Below are 22,837 nucleotides of genomic sequence, written 5' to 3' on the forward strand. Positions count from 1 at the left end.
GTCAAAGTCATCATACTGACCTTGGGAATGACATTAACTAAAGAATGCTGTCTGCCATTGTGTACTAAATTGTTTTTGGGGTCAGTATAGGTAATTATTCATGGTCAAATTGACCTTTAGACTGAAAATTGTTTCTGAATAGATCAATAACAAGAAAATTAGTCAGGTCAGGATGATTGCCTGTGCTCAGTAGATAATACAAATATTTTTTGGGATCAGCAGGTTAAAGGTGACCATGAAACTGAAAACAGTTTGAAATTAAGAACCACGGAATGCTTTGGCTTACAGTAGTCAAAATTCATGAGATGATTGTGTATGGTCAGCAGATTAACTATATTTGTTTTTGGAGTCAGTAGGTCAGGGGTTTTTGTTTACCAAGAGGAGAAGGGGCACAGGCTTGTGATTTGGGGGAAAAATAGCTCGGTATTTGGGCAAGGAGGAATAAAAAAACCTGATGTAAAGTCAATTTTTGGTGAAAACTGCATGATTTAAAAGAAATTTTCTGAGGGGAAGGGGCCTGTTAATGGTCCCTTTTATAGAAGGGAGAGAAAAAACCCTGATGGTCAAGCCTCAAAGTCCATTTGACTTTGAAGGAAAATGGCTTCCGATCAATTACTTGAGAATGTTTGCGCCTACAATAATCAAACTTTATATATATTATATATTATACCAGATTTATATAGCGCCCTTTTCATGATAAACACATTCAAAGGCGCTTTACAGCAACTGCAGCCACACAGGGCGCGAAATCATCCTCTACTAGTACAGACACAGAGCGATCTGACCAGAGGGACAGAGTGAGACAAAGCCCCCACAGAGAGATCAGAGATCAGATACAGGCTTGTCCGGCTAACTTAGCCTAGCTCGTTGCGAATAGACAGCCTGGTTCTTTAACGTGCCCAGTGTATAGCACTGATACACGCAAGGATTGCCTGGGTTCCTGACCAGTACACCTCTAGCTGGGTGGGAAACACTGAAAAGCGTTTCTGAAAATTCCCGAGTAGCTGCCGGGGATTATAGGATGATTGCCTATAATTAGTAGATGATCCCTTTATCTAGGGTCAGTAGGTCAAAAGGCAAGTCACAATGACCTAGAGCCTGAAAACATCTGATCAGTAACTGGAGAATATTTGTGCCTACAATAATCAATTTTCAAAGGATGTGGTCACTAGGTGATGATCCCTTTTGCTTTTGGGATAAGTAGGTCAAAGGTCAAGGTCACAGTGTGACTAAATATTGTTTTGACAATATTGGTCATGATGCCATTAGGTCAGAGGTTAATGTCAGAACACACTGGACACAAAAAACTACATACGTAATTACTTCAAACAGGCCATCAACAGGTCATCATGGGAATCATGTGTTTTGCAGACAGCCAGTGTATGTTTTTTTTTCTTTCAGAATGTACATGTGACTGTGTAGGCTACAAATCAGACTGCATAAACGAGACATGTACATGTCCCAGTGATTACAGTGTACATGATAATGGCAGAGATTGCAAGCAGGGTAAGATCTTGATACTTGAATTAGTTTTACTGCTCTTTTATTAGACTTCAGGTTCACATTGGATGTGAAAGGTAGACTAAATATCATCATTTCTTCATTTAACCCTTAGCTTGCTGGCGGCAAGTGATTCTGCCTTTGCGACCAGTGCAGACCAAGATCAGCCTGCACATCCGTGCAGTCTGATCATGGTCTGCACTGTTCGCTATTCAGTCAGTAAATTTTTAGTAAACACCCCTTCAAATGATAAATGGTACTGCCCAAATTGGAAGATGGACCAGTCCATTTTAGAAATATAGCAGGCTAAGGTTTAAATACAGTTTGCCTTTGATGTAAACTGTGTATCTGAGATTGAAAAATACAAATCTGTAACAAAAGAAAATAATTATATCTGAGATTAGAGATGTAAAATGTAACAGAAAGAAGTTCGCACCAGGATTAAAGATTTGCAAAACTGTGGAATGTTGGTAGATTTGTAAAAACCTACATGTATGTGGAATGTTGATTTTTTCCATCATATTGAATTTGTCTTAAATGTTTTTCTCCTTTAAGAACATAAGAGCATTAAGTTTATCAGTACTAAATTGCAGGGATGGTTTGTATTTGATATTTAAAAAACCAGTTTTGCAAAGTGCAATGCTTAATAGATATGAACATGGCTTTATTTCAGCCAGTGAAGTATGTAAATTTGAAATGACCATGGCTTTGTTTGTATGAGGAATAAAATTTAACAGTTATTAAAAGAGCTTACATGTACACTCAAAACAGTTCTCCATAGGCACAGAATCAGTGATGAGGTTTTTTGACATTTAGAAGTGTCCAGTAAATAAGGTTGATTTTTTTGTTGTTGATTTAATATGGTCTGTTTTTGTTTGTATGCAACTATTTGCCAACTCCCTGACTTTTTGATTGGTGTGAAATAGTACAGCCGGCAGATCTCATGAAACCCATTTAAAAAATTCGTTTTGGCATTTTCTTCATGCAGTGTTGTAATAATTAATATATAATATTTTCAGACTCGTGTAATATCACAGACTGTTTGGAATGTGAAACAGGCACATTATGTTTGAAGTGTGTACATTATTTAGCAGAGGGACGAAAGCAATGTCTGTCAGAGTGCCACTCACATACAACATATGACGAAAATGATAATGGACCTATATGTATACCAGGTAAGATATGAGAAAAACGGTGCTTAAAGGTACAAGTCCTACAGTATTTTAATAGTATTTTACCAGTATGTTGTCTAAGATTATTCAATGTATTCACAAAGGCCGGTAGGCTCTGAAGTTTGTTTGATTGAATGAAGATTAATTTGTTACATCCAGTTATCAGGATTTCAGTTTTGTACTGGCCATCATTAAAACTACCCAGTATTCTTAGGTACATGGTAATGAATCAGTTCGAACCAGTTCTCCAAAAGTAACTGACAACTTCCATTATTAAGTAACTGACAACTTCCTTCCAAAAGTAACTGACAACTTCCCTACACATGTAGCCGATAACTTCACACCACAAGTAACTGACAACTTCCCTCTGTAAGTCACCAACAGCTGTAGTAACACACAACCTCTCTACATTCAGATTGCCTTGTAGAATATTTGCTGTACTCTGGGATTAAATAGTGAACTGGTAGTATTATGCATTCCCTCTATATACTCGGGTGTCAAATTCCAACATTCTAGTGAAATGGATATCAGGATGAACATTGAAATAACATGCATTGTCTACTCATTGTTGACTTTAAGGTGATTTTATATTCAGATATACAGGGCTGTACAACAGTGAGAGTGGGTATGTCTTTACCCTGTTCATTCAAAGTAATCCCTTCTTGACCTTACTTGTTTTTCATGTATTCCATACAATCTGTCATTACACTAACCCATGCTTAATACAAGAATAACAGATTTTTCCAGGATCCCTGTCACTTGAATCTTGTCATTCCATTCATGTCAGTTTTCCCAGTTGTTTGATGTTACATATATCCTGGTATTGTTCAGATTTTCTATAAGCTTAAACTGTATCCTAGCTAAACACCACATCCTCACTCATAACCTGTATTACATCAGTTGTCTGATAAATAACTGTAACATTGTCTTTTGCACACTTCACCTGTGATACCTTAGTATTTATTCATGAACTGTAACAATGTCTTGAACCACAGCAGTATTGAAAACATTAGATATTAAATGGACATTTTTATTGGTCTTTGGGATTCAATTTTGTTTGATTATCCACAGTGAAATCCACAAAAATAGTGCCCAATGAATATTGATGTTTTCATTATATTTATTTATGAAATTTCAGTTTACATGACAATGATTTTCAGTGACAATATTTTAGTATAACAGTTCAACCTTCTATAAATATGGTGAAGATGTAGGTTTAAGTACCAATGTTCTAAAATGTCAGAGGTTTACTGTACATTAAGGTATGAAAATGAAAGATTAAGTACTGCTTTTCTATCATGTTTGTTGTTTACTGTACTTCAAGGTGGTGAAGATGAAGAGTTAGATTCTTATGACATCTATAATGTTTGTTATTTACTCTACTTTCAGGCGGTGAATATGAAGTACTAGTGTTCTCTCATGTTTGTTGTTGTCTTAAGAAATAATATATCTCATTTAGTAATTTGTTGCTGAATAAAATCATTGTTTGGAGATCAGATGCAAAGGAATTATATCACGAGGGTATAATAATACGCATCTGAACGACAAACAATGATTTTATTCAAAAGCAAATCACTAAATGTGATATTTTATTTCAATTGTAACACTTTACCAAGGATTTTAAAGTACATCCTGGACAACATTCATTAAATATTTGCCTGTTTTCCATTGGATATGCCATTTGACGCTATGACGTAATAATTGTGACATCAGAACATGAATTGTTGCATAATAACACACAGTCTTCAGCCGTCTTTGTTTAGTAGGAAAATGAATTGTTGCATAATAACACACAGTCTTCAGCCTTCTTTGTTTAGTAGGAAAATGAATTGTTGCATAATAACACACAGTCTTCAGCCTTCTTTGTTTAGTAGGAAAATGAATTGTTGCATAATAACGCACAGTCTTCAGCCTTCTTTGTTTAGTAGGAAAATGAATCGGGTCTTGTTAGAATGTACTTTAAAATGATGAAATACTGACATTCAGTATTTTTTGTTGTTTACTGTACTTCCAGGTGGTGAAGATGAAGGATTAAGTACTGATTTTCTATAATGTTTGTTGTTTACTTTACTTTCAGGTGGTGAAGACAAAGGAATAAGTGCAGATGTTGTAGAAAGTTTATTGTTGTTTACTGTACTTTCAGGTGGTGAAGATGAAGGATTAAGTACTGATGTTCAGTATTGTTTATTGTTTACTGTACTTTCAGGTGATGAAGATGAAGGATTAAGTACTGATGTTCAGTATTGTTTGTTGTTTACTGTACTTTCAGGTGATGAAGATGAAGGATTAAGTGCTAATGTTCAGTATTGTTTGTTGTTTGCTGTACTTTCAGGTGGTGAAGATGAAGGATTAAGTACTGATGTTCAGTATTGTTTGTTGTTTACTGTACTTTAGGTGATGAAGATGAAGGATTAAGTACTAATGTTCAGTATTGTTTATCGTTTACTGTACTTTCAGGTGACGAAGATGAAGGATTAAGTACTGATGTTCAGTATTGTTTGTTGTTTACTGTACTTTCAGGTGGTGAAGATGAAGGATTAAGTACTGATGTTCTGTAATGTTTTTTGTTTACTGTACTTTCAGGTGGTGAAGATGAAGGATTAAGTACTGATGTTCTGTAATGTTTGTTGTTTACTGTACTTTCAGGTGGTGAAGATGAAGGATTAAGTACTGATGTAGTGATTGGTATTATAGCTGGGGTATCAGCTGCGTTGTTGCTGTGTATAATTGTGCTCGTCATATTGTGTATCTACTATCGCAGAACAAGGTTAGTTTCTTATTGAGTATACATGGGAAATGTTTGTTACTTTCAGTATATTTTGTTGGTAGTCCTAGATGAACAGGTGTGTACTGTTCAAAGCTTTGTGCGTAGGGACTAATACAAGTGATTCTCAAGGCTTCTAGAATGGAAACAGTATAAGAATTGATCAGAAAGTAATTTAAAAATAGGAGTAGGAGGTAAACCTGTATTATATAAGTTTGAGTTTGAAAGCAGTGACAGTAATTTAGAAGAACTACCAAGATTGTAGATGTGTTTGTGATAAGTGAGTTATAAAAAGCTGTTGCACAGTACACGCTGAAATAAGTTTGTGTATGCACATTCCTGTTTAAACGTTGAATGAGGATTCTTTTCTCCATATTTTTGCATTGTAGTAAGCAATAATTTTGTTGTGAAACTATCATTTAAATCGCCATGAACTTGCAGTGTATGTGTGCTTCAAGGTAAAATAGATGTTCCCGTGGTGTATAAATGCTGATTTAATCATGCAAGATCAAAGATGAGATATATAATTATCCTGAGAGATAATGTCTAAATAATATTAATTGTGCAGGCATTAAAATAATTATCAGACTGTAAATGTCATTAAAGGTACATATTATATATCGCCCTGTTTGAAGGTGTTAGATAAACATCTAGATGCTCAGGGGCAAATTTTGTCATTTAACGGTAACTGTACGAATATATACGGCCATGTACAGGTCACATTGCGGAATTATTTATGAGTTTATCTTGACTGTATATTGATTGAATAATAATTGGTCAACAGTTAAACTGCCATGTATATATAGATCTGAGCTCATGAAACTTTTATTACCGCGACCTCGTTAGTTTATTAATGGACTACTTTTTTGTTTTATGAATTTGTTCTGTAAACAGTAGAACAGATTATATACAGTGTACCAGTTTTCATGAAAATCATCTCAAAATATTTTTATTTATAAGCTTGAATATTCATCTACAAAGTGAAACAGGATATTGTGTAGAATTAATTTAGTTTGAACATTTTATTACAAGAATATTTCTCAAGGATAAATATAGTACTTTGCTGGAACTGGTAACTAAAGGAATTAACTAGTTTCTTAGTATGCACTGAATTTATTCAGTCTTTGGAATTACAGGGAGAGCTGTTTTCTTCTTAGCAAAAAATTTGAAATCAAGGTGCTAATGTTTTTCTTTGTTAAGTGGCTGGCTGTATTTGGGGAAAAAATGAGAATGTTCTGTTGAAGTTGAGATGAAGTGATGGACAGTCACATGATTATGTGTAATTAGGACATATTAACAGCTACATGCATTGTGACTGCTGTGACATGATGAACTGTTTATATTGTTTATTGTGTTGCAGACGTAAGGTCGACCTCAATCAGACAAATTATGCTGCAGGCAACATGCAGACAGGGAATGTGAAAAAAGTCCCTATGTATGATAACCAGGGTTTTGGTAAGTGGAAAAGTTATTTTTGTACTACAAATCATTTGTAATTTTTTGTGCATTTTAAAATTTGACATGCACACCATTTGGAAATTAGGAAGTGTACTGTATACTTTCCTGCAGTATTTACAACAGACCTGGGGTCAGTTGTTTTAGAATGTAATTAAAGAAATCGCAATTACATTGTGAAATGGTCAAGTAAATTATAGTTACATCAATTTAAGAAATGTAATTAATTAAAATTACAATTGAATTGCAAGTGTTTTTAATCATAAATTATTCAGTTACAATTTCAATGGGGCAACAACCAAGCACACAGTATCATAGTTCTTTTATTGACAAATATTCACTTAAACTGATACATATGCATGTGATAAAATGCACACAAACTGATTTCAGTTATTTCTACATTGCATTATTACACAAAAAACATTAGTGCCGTTGAAAGAACATCTCTCATTCCTTAATTTTTTGCCACCAGTAATAATACAAACACTTTCTGAAGGTAAATGAGATGCAGGTAGAACCAGTTATCATGTGTCGGTGCGACGTTAAATCCAACAAAAAAAAGTTATTTCTGTGCTAGTTTACCAAGAGCTGTGAAAATGAACCCATCTTTAATTTATGACAAATCTGGCGTTTATTTAGAGGAACTATTATGTCTTTCTATGTTCTTTACTTGTAACATAAGGGGAACGGCGGTCTAGTCGATAAGGTGTTGGCTGCTAAGTCCAGGGATCATGGGTTTGAGCCCCACAGGGGTCATGACCAAGTCTTCTCATATGACACTGGTACTGGTTTTTCCAGGAAGTGGACTCAAGAGTGGTTCAAATAAGCTTGAAGCTTTCATCACAGTCGAGCTAAAACACATAAGTATAAACTAACACTAGCATAAGGAATGCCATATTATTTTCTGTAAAACTGGTTTGATAAAAAAAAAGCTAGTACATGTATATTTATTTTACTGTTCCTCAAGTATTGCATACATGTTACTGATTACTGTAGAAATGGTGAATGTTAATTTGATTTTGCTAGAAGCTTAACTGAGTATCGATCTAAAGGCGCAGATTAATACTTTAAAAGAATGCTATAGATCTCTCTTTCAACCCCCTCCCAAAAATCCTCATGCATGTGTCAAGCATAGTTATATTTGATAACGATGCTGATGGTGCATCCTCTTTGGTAAAAATTATGATAGACGTTGTCTAGATGTTATGAATGATAGATGCCTAGAAAATTAGATATTGTGATCCTATGCTGCAGTTCTGCTGGCCATGCTTAATGAAATATGACACAGTTAATTTTGAATAATGTTGTCTACTTGTGAAATAACTGTACAGATACATTAGACTTGTCTCAAGCAAAAAATGTTTTTACAGATGTTGATAATGAAGCATCACTTGTACACAATGTGATAGACCGTAATGTTTACCTACGAGAGTTAGAGAGGTTAAGACCTCATGCTCAAACTTTGCTTACTATGCTCAATGAAATACGACACAAGCTCAGGGCCATGGATAACTCAGATCCCAGGGTTCCCACATACAAGTAAGCTTTTATCGTTGTATATCTTCATGATTAAATGTTAGCATTATGGAACAGTTGCAGTTGCAAGCTCATGTGCAAAGAGTTATTGAAAGTAATGTTTGTTTGTTTTGGATTTAATGCAATTTTTCAACATTATTTCAGTCATGTATCGGCAGGCAGTTAACCTTACCAGTGTTCCTGGATTATGTACTGGTACAAATCTGTTCTTTGCAAGTTACTGCCAACTTCCCCACATAAATCAATTAGTGGTGGAGGACGAATGAATTTAGACACAATGTCTTACATCAAATCATCACATACGCCTCGCCCAGGGCTCGAAATCACGACCCCGAGATCCGTAGATCTGCGCTTGATAAGTGGGCGGGCTTGAAAGTAATGTTAATGGAGCAAAGAAGGACAAAAAACATGTTGACTAGAGGCAATTAACACTTACCCTGCTAAGTTTCTAAAATGTTTCATTCTTTCAATTTGGACATTACCATTTATAGTTCATAGGGGTATTCACTGAAGAATTACTGACTGAACAGCGAATAGTGCAAGTGATGATCAGACTGCACGGATGTGCAGGCTGATCTTTATCTGCACTGGTCGCAAAGGCACAACTGCTGCTAGTATGCTAAGAACTAAAAGTATCTCAACATTTTATAGAGTAACAAGAATAGAAATCATTCTATCAAAAGATGATCATCTGCAACAAATATAACAATTTCTTTCAGATGCACAGTATGTCCATAACATACTGACATTGACCTGATTTAAGGATAAAACTGAATAGAACAATACCAGCTTTCGTGTGATAATATGCAGTTTGAATTTGTTGATAATTTGAGATAAAATTTGTACTTTATTTGAACAGAGGTGTAATCCATCAGTTATGTAGAGTTCTGGTGCTGATACACAAGAAGGACCCTGGGGCTAGTATACCATCAGATGCCCTGGGGCTTATGGAGTGGGCACATCAGATGATAGAAGATAAACAATTAGATGTTGAGCCTGTAAGTAAATGATTTTACAAACAGCTGTAAATTATAGTTTTACTGATTATCATATGTAACTGCGTAAATTTCCAACAAAAAACAAACACTTTTGTCAGTGAAGTGATCAAGGTTGTTGAAGCTCATGTTTTCATATTATTATATTGTAATTAAAGTGAATTCTGTGTTCTTTACTGTTATTTAATAAATTTGATTGGCTCAAAGTCTTTATGTAAAATTCTTTATTAGTAAATTAGCAAGTCTTATTAATTTGCGGTTTAAGAAATCTTTCAAATTTTTCACTGGTTTTGGTGAGATTTCGAGTTACAGAATGCAATGTTTAGTTTTCTATACATGTATAAAATTTATAATTTCTCTAATTACAGGCTGAAGATTCATTAGAGACAAATCCTGTAAACAGAATTTCTTACATTGATGTCCCACCTAAATCCCATAGTAACCCTTACGCTACCCCGGTTATAAAGAAACCCAATCCCTATGCTACACTCAATAAACGCAATTCACAGTTAAACATGTCCAATTTATCGAACACAAGTTATTATAGCAGTGTTCCAGTTCCGGTTGATATGGACAACACGTATACAAATCTCGTGTCTGTCTCGCAGAATAGCACAATGAAATCAGCGTCAAAAGAAAATCTGAAACGGCAGTATGAGATTCCGTGGGATTTAAAGAAAGTTAGTGACAGCTATTCTACATTGAATTGTTCCGGATCTGACTTGACTATGGGATATTTTGCAAATGGGAGATTTTACGATCCAACGCCTCGTCAACAGAGTGCGAAAATAGAGAAGAAGGCGGAGATCTATGCTCCAGTTAGTTCATACAGCGACAGAAGTAATCCTCCAATTTTTTCAACATTCGCTGGTGGAGTTCCCCGTAATCAATCCTTTTCCTCCCATACTTCGTCCTCATCCAAGTATGTATTGCTTTATACACTTAAATCATGCTGCACCTCATTGGGGCATGCCTTCAGGTAATTTTTTTTAAACATTTAGAACATATATCTGTTAATTCCTGTGAATGAAAATTTTTAAAGTATTAAAAGTGATTTAATGAGTTCTTTGCAATACATTGTAAAAATCTGGTATGTAACCTATGTTAATCTCATCGTGAAAATTTGACAGAATGTAGCAGTAATTTCGCTGCAGTTTTACTGTACTTGTAAGATATCAAGGTGAAACTAACATTGATTTATGATGGCAAATTCTCTTTTTTTCAATGTTTTGAAAGTATGTTATTCAAACTTTATTCTGGAGGCAGGTCCCTTTAAAACTGTTAGTTTTCGAGTCTGTGTGTTTCATTTTACTTGCCAAAACTTGTCCATCCAGAAGGTACAGCAATGGACATATTTTTAAAAACAGTGACAAAAAATATCTTGGTCAATATCAGAATTGTCAATAATTTCTTAATGTGTTGCAGAAAGTGTAAAAACAGAAGCTAAATATATCTACATATGTGGTATGTAATTTACAGAAATGCATGCAAAACTGACAGTTTATAAGCTAAACACGTCTAAAGGATACCTTTGAATAATATTTTTGTATCAGATTTACTCATATGTGTATTAGTATTGCATGAGCAAATTTAGGATGTGACTATATGTATATTGAATATATTTTAACCTCAATAACCGTCCACTCTACATTTTATGATCTTTAGGCTAAGGCTAAATTTCTGACGTAGAATATAATCTTTAGCTATCCTTCCATTTGCTGACATCAATCATCTTTCTCCAACAAAGATGAGGTGAAATTTCCCAAAGGATAAAGATGTCAGTTGACTAACAAACTAAAGTTTTCTTTGTATTTTATGAAAATGTTACAGAATAGTTATGTGTAAATTGTGTTATCTCCAAAATATTGGTGATCATATTCATTTAGTTCAAACTTCAATAAAACCAGTGACAGAAATATTTACTTTACAGCTATTTACCAGTACAGCTCGGTATATAGATGCAGTGATTTAGAAGAAAAAAGGTTTATAAGTTGTAGAAATGATAATAAATGTCTTACAGTTTCCATAAGACAGAAAATATTATATTTTGTTAGGACATTTTACTCAATTTGATGTTAATTATGGGGCTAGCTGAGCTTGTATCACCTGTGTAGAGAAGACACTATGAGTGTATAATGTAAACATTTATGTTACAGTACTAGCAAGCAGGATGGAGCAGAAGAGGAAGCTTTTGATAATCAAATACAAGATGGCGATGGGTTTCCGTTTCGTCTCAACGATGCTACTGATCCTGTAGAAGTCTAGCTGAACATTCCTCACTTCTGTATAGAAACATTCCAATCTACTTACATAGAATCCACTTGTGAATGCATTTATCAAAATACATCTAAATTTTATTTTTTCTGTTGACATATCCTGTTTTTACATGTATGAGTATTTAGACAGTCAAATGTTTTTATATTGAACACTGTGGTGATAGAAAACATATCCTATTTTTACATGTACAAGTATTTAGACAAATGTTTTTACATTGAACACTGTGGGGATAGAAAATGGTAAAGTAGATTCTAGATCACATATCAAGCATTTAAATTAACTTCACAGCAGTGCCATTTGTATTTAAAAATCTTGTATGTAAACTGGTTCCAAGAGTGTAAATTTTAATTTTGAAACCAGTTGCAATATGCAGCCTTGCCATTGGCTAATTAAAAAATTGTGACCAGAAATAACATATCAGATGCTAGAGTTTTGAGATTTGTTTTCAAACTTAAGTTTACAGCCTTGGACCCATGCTCCTTCTCTGACCAGGCTTTGTATTTAGCAAAATTTTAAGGCACAGATGAGAATAACAATATTTTTGTTTGTTCAAAAGCATTTGCTCATAAAGTATAAAGGAATCAGGCAGTGTTATAGAAACAGGTCCCTCTGGCTGAGTGATAACAGTAGTTAAAATGTGCTTTGTTTGGTTATGAAAATTATTGCCTATACAATAGTTTTTCCATATATTTGAAGAAATCAACATTTGATAAAAATGATGTACTGTTTAGATTTTTTATCTGGTTTTCTTACCAAAGGATTTAGAACACAAGCATGTTAATATCTGAAAATACACATGTATTGTATAAAGGAAAATAGCAATGTTCAGATTTAACCCCACCCCAAAAAAAAATGGAAATAAAAAAAATGATGTCATATAGCAGAATTGATAAACTCGTGGTGAATTTTAGTCATAAAACATAATAAGTACCATTTCAGAGCTTGTTTCTAAGAAGACATTTGATAATTTAGGTACATACATACTTCACTGTGAATAAGCATTTTTGCTGAAAACGAGAAAGTTCGCAGTCTTTCACAAATAAAATCTTTTCTCATCATGTTCCCATTAAATGTCAGTTTCATTTTAATACAAGGCATTGTTGTAAATTGCTCTTTGCTGTGAAATTCAGGGAAGAGATGATGCAGTGGTTGTGTTAGTTTTTTTTGTTTTTTTTTTTAAGAAATTGTTTCATATAAAGCACATAACTGTAAAATTAGAAGTTTTTGTGAGAGATTAATTTTCACTATGTTCACAAACTAACAATGTTTGCAAAAATAAATACTTACAGAAGTGCTGTTACTGTTACAGATAGTTCAGTGTATTTCACCTACATCACAAATGTTTTACCTATGGAACTTGTTCCGAGTATAGAAATTATAAATTTTCAGCCTCACAAAAATAGCTGATTTTACAGTTTGATCTATACTTGATTCCTGTTATTTAACTTGCTTTATAAAGCGTTTTACTGTTTGCAATGTTGTGATGTTTTTAACTTTTTAAAAGTGTTTGTCTTTTGTGAAATTTTTATACATTTCCTCGCAAAATTCACACAGAGGAATTAGCAAAATAGTTTACTTGCTGTATTGTTTTCACATTAAGGATTCATCTTCGAATGATGGAAAGATCTTGTTTAACAAAATTACTACTTTGGCAAAATTTGTACCTGTAAAAAGTAATATGAAACAGATTTTTTTTTTAATTTTTGATTTAGTACTTGATTTATTTAAAAAAGTTTGAGAATGTGGTACTGTAATTTTGTAACAATTTAAGCTTTTGTTTAAGTTTTATTACTGTACTGGTGATAGTTGAACAGAACAGAGCAGAATGTAAGGTTTATTTCTGTTTTAAAAATTAATGATTTTTTTGGGCCCTGATAGTTTTTAAATGATTTTTGCGGTGACCACCAAAAGAAAGCTGTCAGTTACAGAGGAAAGGAACATCTGCTTTATATGCTACTGTAAAAGCAGAAATATTCATGAGGGTTTATTTTTCACTATTGAGGACCCTTCGCCTTGCAAGCATTGATCTTGTAAATATTATCCATTAGTAGATTAACAAATCAAGACAGTCTTGGCAATAGAAAACTTTCCTCAGTTGAAAGGGGCTTAATCCAGGTCTTTAAGTTTTACTGTCTGTAGTAATCCCATGCTTGACAGTGGCTTTGGAACTACTTTCTAATACCAGGCACGTGTCCAGGTGGGGGGCCATGGGGCCCGGGCCCCCCCAGCTGGCTGGCAAGTTACGATTTTTATTACTATGGGCCCCTCAATTAACAAATTTATACACCAGCACAGCTGGCTTGATTTGACAGCAATACACAGGCTAAAGAGCCATAAAACCGTGTCCAGTAGTGGAAATTGGCCCCAGGCATGTCACAGGTAAAAGTTTATCTGTGCATGCTTCATTGATCGCTTGATCGGTACTTGATTGGGTAGTGGAGAAACTATTATAATTATGTTTTTTACTCTTTTGAAGTGTTATAAAATGATCAGAACATTGTTGGTTTTGTTAAGTAAATCTTAAAATGAATCTGAAAATTGAAACATGATGGTTGTATTTTGTTTTTACATTAAGGCACATTCCCCAAATTTATTAAATTGATAGATATTTATCCTATCTTTTTATTTTACAACAATTATGAATTTGAAACTACTGTATCAATTTTACTCTTTTGGGTCCAATAACCTTACTTAAAAACTCTCGTAATTTTAAAAGTAGTTTCTCAGTAAATCTTACAAAACGCATCTAAAACTCGTTACTTATGAGGGGTTTTATACATAAAAATATCATTTAATATGTGCTGTGATGTTACAGTTTGTAGTCAAAGAAGTATAAAAACATTCGGCCATTTTGCAAATAGGATACCCTTAATAGTTAGACTAGCCACTAGACTGATAATTACGATATTTCTATGATTTTTTTTCTTTTTTATGTTCATAGAGACAAAGGCCAGTCTATTCTAGAGATGTTAAAATTGTAATATTGGACATAGTATATAGACTGGCTCAGTTCACTACATGAAATCATAAAAATGTGAAAAAATTATCATAGTCTAGGAGCTAGTCTACTTAATAATCATCTTAAAACTTCAATATTTTTTTCAATTGGGTATCATACAGAAAAATAAGTCCATACACTGTGACTGTACAATCATACATACATTGAAAAGGCTTGATGAAATAATTAAAAAGTAGACTTTTCCTTAAATATATAATACATTCATGCATCCTTAAAGGTGTTTCAGGTAGCAGGAAAATGCATCTTTTCATGTGCCATATTAAAAAAAAATCGCAGTCGGGAGGGGATACCCCTCCCGAACCCACCCCAGGTTGGGCCCCCCCAGCAAACAAATCCTGCACACGGGCCTGAATACAGTATACCTACTGAAGAGCAGTGAGAGTTTTTTCGTTTTTTTTTATGGTAATATTACTCATGTTTAATGAGAAATTATATTATTCTGACCCAAAGGTGCCTTGTCTTATGCATTTCACATGTTATACATTGTCTAATATGAATTATTGTCATGTTTGCATTTATTCACATATAATGTGATGTGCTTACATTTAAATAGTGTGATTCTTGCAGGATTTTAGAGAGTTTAATTTTAATATGCATTTATAGCTAATCATAGTAAAATGGTTGGAAGGCGTGACAGATAAATTTTTAGACATTCCAAAGTGTTTGGCTTCTTGTAAAATCATTTTAATCAGTAAGTTCATAAAAGTGATGAGTAACTACTTACGAATTGTTTGGTCTTCATTTACGAGTGTTAAGTTGGTTGAATCCTAATTACTTGTAATCACCATATCTTCCTAGTTGGTAATTACATAGAACACTGGAATTCGCAGTTTAGTTACCAGTATACACTAAGAAGGTACAAGGCATATCTCTGACAGCATATCTGTTGTATATATATCTTAGAAAAAAGTTTACTTTACGAAAAAAGTGATTGTTGTTTTATTTCAATTTTTATTAATAAAATGTGTTAATGTATGATGTGGGAGTTGGAAGAGAACAGGGAATTATGGGAAAAGGAGATATGTCAAGTTTTATATGGTACTGACAATTTAGATAGACATGTTTGACCTATTTTTTGTCTTGATTGTGTTTTACAACTAACAGTTTGTTTCATTATTTGGTAGTCTATAGAGTGCTCTATATTTTGTCCTGGAAGGGTTGCAGGATGGGGAGGGGGGACTGCGATAAATTTCTCTGATAAAATAATAATTAAAAAATTCTGAGAAAAAAAAAAGATGCATCTGTTGTAATTGTACCCCCGACAACAAAGTTATAAGGGGGTATACTGGTTTCAGGTTGTCTGTCTGTCTGTCCGTAGACACAGTCTTGTGCGCACCATCTCTCCTCATCCCCTTGACACAATTTAATGAAACTTCACACAAGTGATCAGTAACAACAGTAGTTGAGCATGGGGCATGTTAGGTTCTTTCAGAAAAAAAAATTGCAGAGTTACGGACTTTATTTTTTGTTACTATACTATATACATAGACACAATCTTGTGCGCACCATCTCTCCTCATCCCCTTGATACAATTTAATAAAACTTCACACAAGTGATCAGTAACAAAAGTAGTTGTGCATGAGGCATGTTAGGTTTTTTCAGAAAAAAAATTTGCAGAGTTACGGGACTTTGTTTTTTGTTACTATACTATATACATAGACACAATCTTGTGCGCACCATCTCTCCTCATCCCCTTGACACAATTTAATAAAACTTCACACAAGTGATCAGTAACAACAGTAGTTGTGCATGGGGCATGTTAGGTTGTTTCAGAAAAAAAATTGCAGAGTTACAGGACTTTGTTTTTTGTTACTATACTATATACATAGACACAATCTTGTGCGTACCATCTCTCCTCATCCCCTTGAAACAATTTAATGAAACTTCACACAAGTGATCAGTAACAACAGAAGCTGTGCATGGGGCATGTTAGGTTGTTTCAGAAAAAAAATTTGCAGAGTTACGGGACTTTGTTTTTTGTTACTATACTATATACATAGACACAATCTTGTGCGCACCATCTCTCCTCATCCCCTTGACACAATTTAATGAAACTTCACACAAGTGATCAGTAACAACAGTAGTTGTGCATGGGGCATGTTAGGTTCTTTCAACAACAAAAATTGCAGAGTTATGGGACTTTGTTTCTTGTTAACATACTATGTGCATACAGTCTGCATATGCAATCTTGTGCGCGCCTAATCTTCCGAACCCTTGCACACAATTTAATGAAACTTCACACAAGTGATCAGTACCAACCCTAGTTGTGCATGGTGCATGTTACGTTCTTTTAGATAAATATTCTGCATAGTTATGGGACTTTGTTTTTTGTTACTATACTGTATACATACAGTCTATATACATACAGTCCACATAATTATGCAATATTGTGTGCGTCAAATTGCAATGTACTGTGTCAGTTCATGTGGGGGGTACATTCATCACCTTTAGTGATAGCTCTAGTTGTGAGGATGTTTTTATAAAGTAATCCCTTTATCGCACAAGAATTATTTTAACATTTTTTTTTTAATTTTAAAAAAGTAACGTAATATGTTTGCTTTACTAATGAACATATTTATATAGATAACTCTGAGAATGTGCCATTGGTTTTTCTCTTTTTCTTATCAAATGATTAAAACAGCATTAGTGTAGTAGCCATCTAATGTTTTTTACAGCAGATATAAAGTGGTAGATTAAACAACACACAATAAAATACACTATATGGTACTATAATCCAGCATGGATTTTTTCATGACACTACAAAGAAAATAAACACACGCAGCATGTTTAACAAAATCTACTTTCTCCAGCATTTGCTCTTTATTACATCCTTTCATATTTCAAAAACAAGCCATTCTAGATTGTAAGCATAAATGTGCTTTTGCTGTGAAATAATGGCAGTGTCAGTATGTTTTGTCAGATTTCCGAACTTTAATGGCAAGATATAATTTCATTTATCATTGGTCTTGTTTTCTTAGTGCAATGAAAATTTCCGGCAGAAATTAAATGATACACCTTTTGCAGAAGCATGTGTGGTAAGCAATGAATAGAAGAATGACAAACCCTTTTTGTACTAGGACTGCTGCACAAACATAAGCAGTTGCGATTTCATAGTTGTATGAGGTGTCAAAATTCAGAACACACAATACAGCCTTACATATTCACCTGTACATGTAGAAACAAACTTACAAGTTTTAAACATGTAGGTTTACCTGTAGCAAGCAATTTTAATCAAATGTATTCTAGGGATTTACTATATTTACATACATGTAACCACAACCTCTTTAATGTCTACTGTTCTGGGACTTTTTTAAAAATTGTAATTTACTGCAAATGTTCAAATGACTGTGTTGCTTTGCTTTGTTATGCATTCTTTTTTTCAGTGTGCTTACTAGGTAGTCATGGACTCTGTCTCATTGCCTTAATATTAATTTCAAGATTAGATGTATCATTTGACATAATTGTGCATAAAGAGAAAAGTTTTTTTGTTAATGGAAGCATAACCGTCTTGTTTGAAGTCTAACTTCTCATTTTTATGCCCCCGAAGGGAGGCATATAGTTTTTGAACCGTCTGTCTGTCTGTCGGTCTGTCCGCAATTTTCGTGTCCGGTCCATATCTTTGTCATCGATGGATGGATTTTCAAATAACTTGGCATGAATGTGTACCACAGTAAGACGACGTGCAGTGCCCAAGACCCAGGTCCATAGCTCAAAGGTCAAGGTCACACTTAGACGTTAAAGGATAGTGCATTGATGGGCGTGTCCGGTCCATATCTTTGTCATCGATGGATGGATTTTCAAATAACTTGGCATGAATGTGTACCACACTAAGACGACATGCAGTGCGCAAGACTCAGGTCCGTAGCTCAAAGGTCAAGGTCACACTTAGACGTTAAAGGATAGTGCATTGATGGGCATGTCCGGTCCATATCTTTGTCATCGATGGATGGATTTTCAAATAACTTGGCATTAATGTGTACCACAGTAAGACAACATGTCCTGCGCAAGACACAGGTTCGTAGCTCAAAGGTCAAGGTCACACTTAGATGTTAAAGGATAGTGCATTGATGGGCGTGTCCGGTCCATATCTTTGTCATCGATGGATGGATTTTCAAATAACTTGGCATGAATGTGTACCACAATAAGACGACGTGTCACACACAAGACCAGGTCCGTAGCTCAAAGGTCAAGGTCACACTTAGACGTTAAAGATCATTTTTCATGATAGTGCATTGATGGGCATGTCCGGTCCATATCTTTGTCATTCATGCATGGATTTTAAAATAACTATGCATGAATGTGTGACACAGTAAGACGATGTGTCGTGCGCATGACCCAGCTCCGTAGGTCAAAGGTCCTAAACTCTAACATCGGCCATAACTATTCATTCAAAGTGCCATCGGGGGCATGTGTCATCCTACGGAGACAGCTCTTGTTTTTTTTACAATATATTCATATATGTAGTTAATGTTGAAAACAAAAATGATGGTATAGTGTATTGTTACATAACTTGTTATATTAAACACTGGTCCATAATTTGTGCTACATGACCAGGTTATATTGAACACACGCTTACTGGTCTCACAAGTCAGAAATTTGAAAATAGAACTCTGAAAATTAATGTATGGTGTCATGTAATAAAACACATATTGAATGGCATGCAGTTCAATAATCAATACTATAATATTGACTGTTGGCTGGCAAGCCAGCCAGTAAGTGTATACCATAGTCTACCGACAGTTAAGTTTCCATAGCGATGAATGTGTTGATAGTTTGTAGGTATAGCTGGTTGAAGGGTATATTTTGTGGAGCTATTTGTCTGCTGTTCTAATAATTAGAAATGCATATTAGTTTATAATTTTTAGGACAAGATTTTGAAGTGTTGAATTAACTTTACTTGTAGTTTTATTTGATACCTATCTATTTTCTTGTTTATGGCATATATAATGCTAAGCAATTTTTCATACTGTGCTTGTTCTTGAATTGCTGTGCTAACAAAACTTGTGTTCATTTTTACTGCAATGTCTTCGGCATATATTAATACTTACATAATTTATCAAGCTCTGTTTCTGTCGGACAAATATATTTTTCAGGTATGACTAAAAAGGTCAGCAATAAGATAGTGTATTAGTGAAATAAGGCAATTTATAAGGATTTAAGGTGATGCATGTATTTTCATTCTGCTTAAATGTAACAATTTGCTCATACATTTGTAGATATTTTTCATATTCTCAATCAGAAACTTTGTAGCTGCATTTTGAAAAAGAAATTTGAGGTAAAACATTGTACTTTTTGTATCACCATTTACTATATATCATCACTTCGCAAATTGCAATCAAAATTTGGTCTCCTATTTTAGACTCAAACTTTATGAATTAAAATGTCTTATTTATATGTACAACAGTTTCTTGCTTTTCCTCCCCACCCCCCTCCAAGAATGATCTTATTTTAATGGGCTCTGATGTATTGGAGTATATGGGGAAAAAAAACTTCAAAAATATTCTCTTCTGAAACAGCTGGTGTGATTTGAAAATAATTTTACATCGATGTTCCTCGAGTGACCTTCTCAATTCTCTCAAGTCATTCTCTTTTGTTCAAAAGCATTGCCACCCATTTTTAGCTCACCTGTCACAAAGTGACAAGGTGAGCTTTTGTGATCGCGCGGTGTCTGTCGTCCGTCCGTGCGTGCATGCGTCCGTAAACATTTGCTTGTGACCACTCTAGAGGTCACATTTTTCATGGGATCTTTATGAACATTGGTCAGAACGTTCACCTTGATGATATCTAGGTCAAGTTCGAAACTGGGTCACGTGCGGTCAAAAACTAGGTCAGTAGGTCTAAAAATAGAAAAACCTTGTGACCTCTCTAGAGGCCATATATTTCACAAGATCTTCATGAAAATTGGTCAGAATGTTCACCTTGATGATATCTAGGTCAAGTTTGAAACTGGGTCACGTGCCATCAAAAACTAGGTCAGTATGTCTAAAAATAGAAAAACCTTGTGACCTCTCTAGAGGCCATATATTTCACAAGATCTTCATGAAAATTGGTCAGAACGTTCACCTTGATGATATCTAGGTCAAGTTCGAAACTGGGTCACGTGACATCAAAAACTAGGTCAGTAGGTCAAATAATAGAAAAACCTTGTGACCTCTTTAAAGGCCACATTTTTCATGGGATCTGTATGAAAGTTGGTCTGAATGTTCATCTTGATGATATCTAGGTCAAGTGCGAAACTGGATCACGTGCGGTCAAAAACTAGGTCAGTAGGTCTAAAAATAGAAAAACTTTGTGACCTCTCTAGAGGCCATATATTTCATGAGATCTTCATCAAAATTGGTCAGAATGTTCACCTTGATGATATCTAGACCAAGTTCGAAAGTGGGTCACGTGCCTTCAAAAACTAGGTCAGTAGGTCAAATAATAGAAAAACCTTGTGACCTCTCTAGAGGCCATATTTTTCATGGGATCTGTATGAAAGTTGGTCTGAATGTTCATCTTGATGATATCTAGGTCAGGTTCGAAACAGGGTCATGTGCGGTCAAAAACTAGGTCAGTAGGTCTCAAAATAGAAAAACCTTGTGACCTCTCTAGAGGCCATACTTGTGAATGGATCTCCATAAAAATTGGTCAGAATGTTCACCTTGATGATATCTAGGTCAAGTTAGAAACTGGGTCACGTGCCTTAAAAAACTAGGTCAAATAATAAAAAAACCTTGTGACCTCTCTAGAGGCCATACTTTTCATGAGATCTGTATGAAAGTTGGTCTGAATGTTCATCTTGATGATATCTAGGTCAAGTTTGAAACTGGGTCAACTGCGGTCAAAAACTAGGTCAGTAGGTCTAAAATTATTAAAATCTTTTGACCTCTCTAGAGGCCATATTTTTCAATGGATCTTCATGAAAATTGATCTGATTGTTCACCTTGATGATATCTAGGTCACTTTCGAAACTGGGTCACATGCGGTCAAAAACTAGGCCAGTAGGTATGAAAATAGAAAAACCTTGTGACCTCTCTAGAGGCCATATTTTTCATGAGATCTTCATGAAAATTAGTGAGAATGTTCACCTTGATGATATCTAGGTAAAATTCAAAACAGGGTCACGTACCTTCGAAAACTAGGTCAATAGGTCAAATAATAGAAAAACCTTGTGACCTCTCTAGAGACCATATTTTTCAATGGATCTTCTTGAAAATTGGTCAGAATTTATATCTTGATAATATCTAGGTCAAGTTCAAAACTGGGTCACATGAGCTCAAAAACTAGGTCACTATGTCAAATAATAGAAAAAACAACGTCATACTCAAAACTGGGAAGAGGTGAGCGATTCAGGACCATCATGGTCCTCTTGTTATTCTTATATTACTATTTTGAAAACTTTAAAAATCTCTGCGGCAACTGCTGACTCGATTTTAAAATAATTTAAAGCATTGTTCCTTGTACCAGAACTATTCAATCCAGCTGTGAATGTCTGATGAGCAATCTTGGGCCATCATGGTCCTCTTGATTACTCTTGAAATGAGCCATGCCTTTGCTTAGCCATGTAGACAAAAGACAGTTGGTAGTTCTTCATCTGTTTCTAAAATTCTTAAATAGGCACCGAGCTATCTTTCAGTTAAGAGTGTTTATTAATAGGTGTCCAATTGAGTTGGTCTGGTTATGTTTTATGTGCATAGTGTTGATGGCGATTCTGTTGACACATTTTATAACAATAAAAAATGTTTTCAAGTTTCTTTATACCTATTACAGACATACAGTGAAACACCACTCACTTGAGCACCAATGGCTTAAGCATGTGGTCTCAGCCATTTTTATACGCCCAAAGGGACGTATTATGTTAAACCCCCAGTGTCCATCTGTCTGTCTGTCCGTCCGTTAGCAATTTCATGTCCACTCTATAACTCTTCAACCCCTTGAAGGATTCTTGAATGAGTTCATCGTGTTGGTAATAATCCAATTTGAGAATCATATTTTTCATCTAAATGCAACACAAAAATTCACTTACTATTTGATGGTTTCGACCTCAGCTGAGGCCATCATCAGAATGCCGAACTTCATGCTCGACACACTGATTGTCAGAAGGCCAGATGGAAGTGTGAAATTACTAGTGTACAGA

At 34.6% G+C, this 22,837-nt stretch overlaps 1 protein-coding gene across 3 annotated transcripts; it reads left to right on the top strand.

Annotated features, from left to right (window-relative positions):
* The first annotated feature begins 97 nt into the window (after window positions 1-97).
* On the top strand, window positions 98-20,119 carry LOC123564872 (uncharacterized). 3 transcript variants are annotated; one of them, XM_053537507.1, is made up of 10 exons: window positions 98-1,506; window positions 2,520-2,675; window positions 3,268-3,297; window positions 5,319-5,439; window positions 6,797-6,891; window positions 8,262-8,430; window positions 9,287-9,425; window positions 9,791-10,344; window positions 10,848-10,886; window positions 11,579-20,119. In XM_053537507.1, the coding sequence occupies exons 1-9, from the start codon at window positions 1,350-1,352 to the stop codon at window positions 10,867-10,869; spliced, it is 1,443 nt and encodes a 480-aa protein (XP_053393482.1). In that variant the 5' UTR covers window positions 98-1,349; the 3' UTR covers window positions 10,870-10,886; window positions 11,579-20,119. The 3 variants fall into 3 exon arrangements, with proteins under 3 accessions (XP_053393482.1, XP_053393480.1, XP_053393481.1); XM_053537505.1 differs by lacking the exon at window positions 10,848-10,886 and having other exon boundaries at window positions 104-1,506; XM_053537506.1 differs by lacking the exons at window positions 3,268-3,297; window positions 10,848-10,886 and having other exon boundaries at window positions 109-1,506.
* Window positions 20,120-22,837: the final 2,718 nt, after the last annotated feature.

The sequence above is a fragment of the Mercenaria mercenaria genome, chromosome 2 (assembly GCF_021730395.1).
Source record: "Mercenaria mercenaria strain notata chromosome 2, MADL_Memer_1, whole genome shotgun sequence".
Classification (NCBI taxonomy): Eukaryota; Metazoa; Mollusca; class Bivalvia; order Venerida; family Veneridae; genus Mercenaria; species Mercenaria mercenaria.

Coding starts and splice junctions, on each gene's coding strand:
- LOC123564872 (XM_053537505.1), top strand. CDS start 1,350: ATGGGAATCATGTGTTTTGCAGACAGCCAGTGTATGTTTTTTTTTCTT. Junction 6,892..8,261: donor GTATGATAACCAGGGTTTTG/GTAAGTGGAAAA, acceptor ATGTTTTTACAG/ATGTTGATAATGAAGCATCA. Junction 9,426..9,790: donor AACAATTAGATGTTGAGCCT/GTAAGTAAATGA, acceptor CTCTAATTACAG/GCTGAAGATTCATTAGAGAC.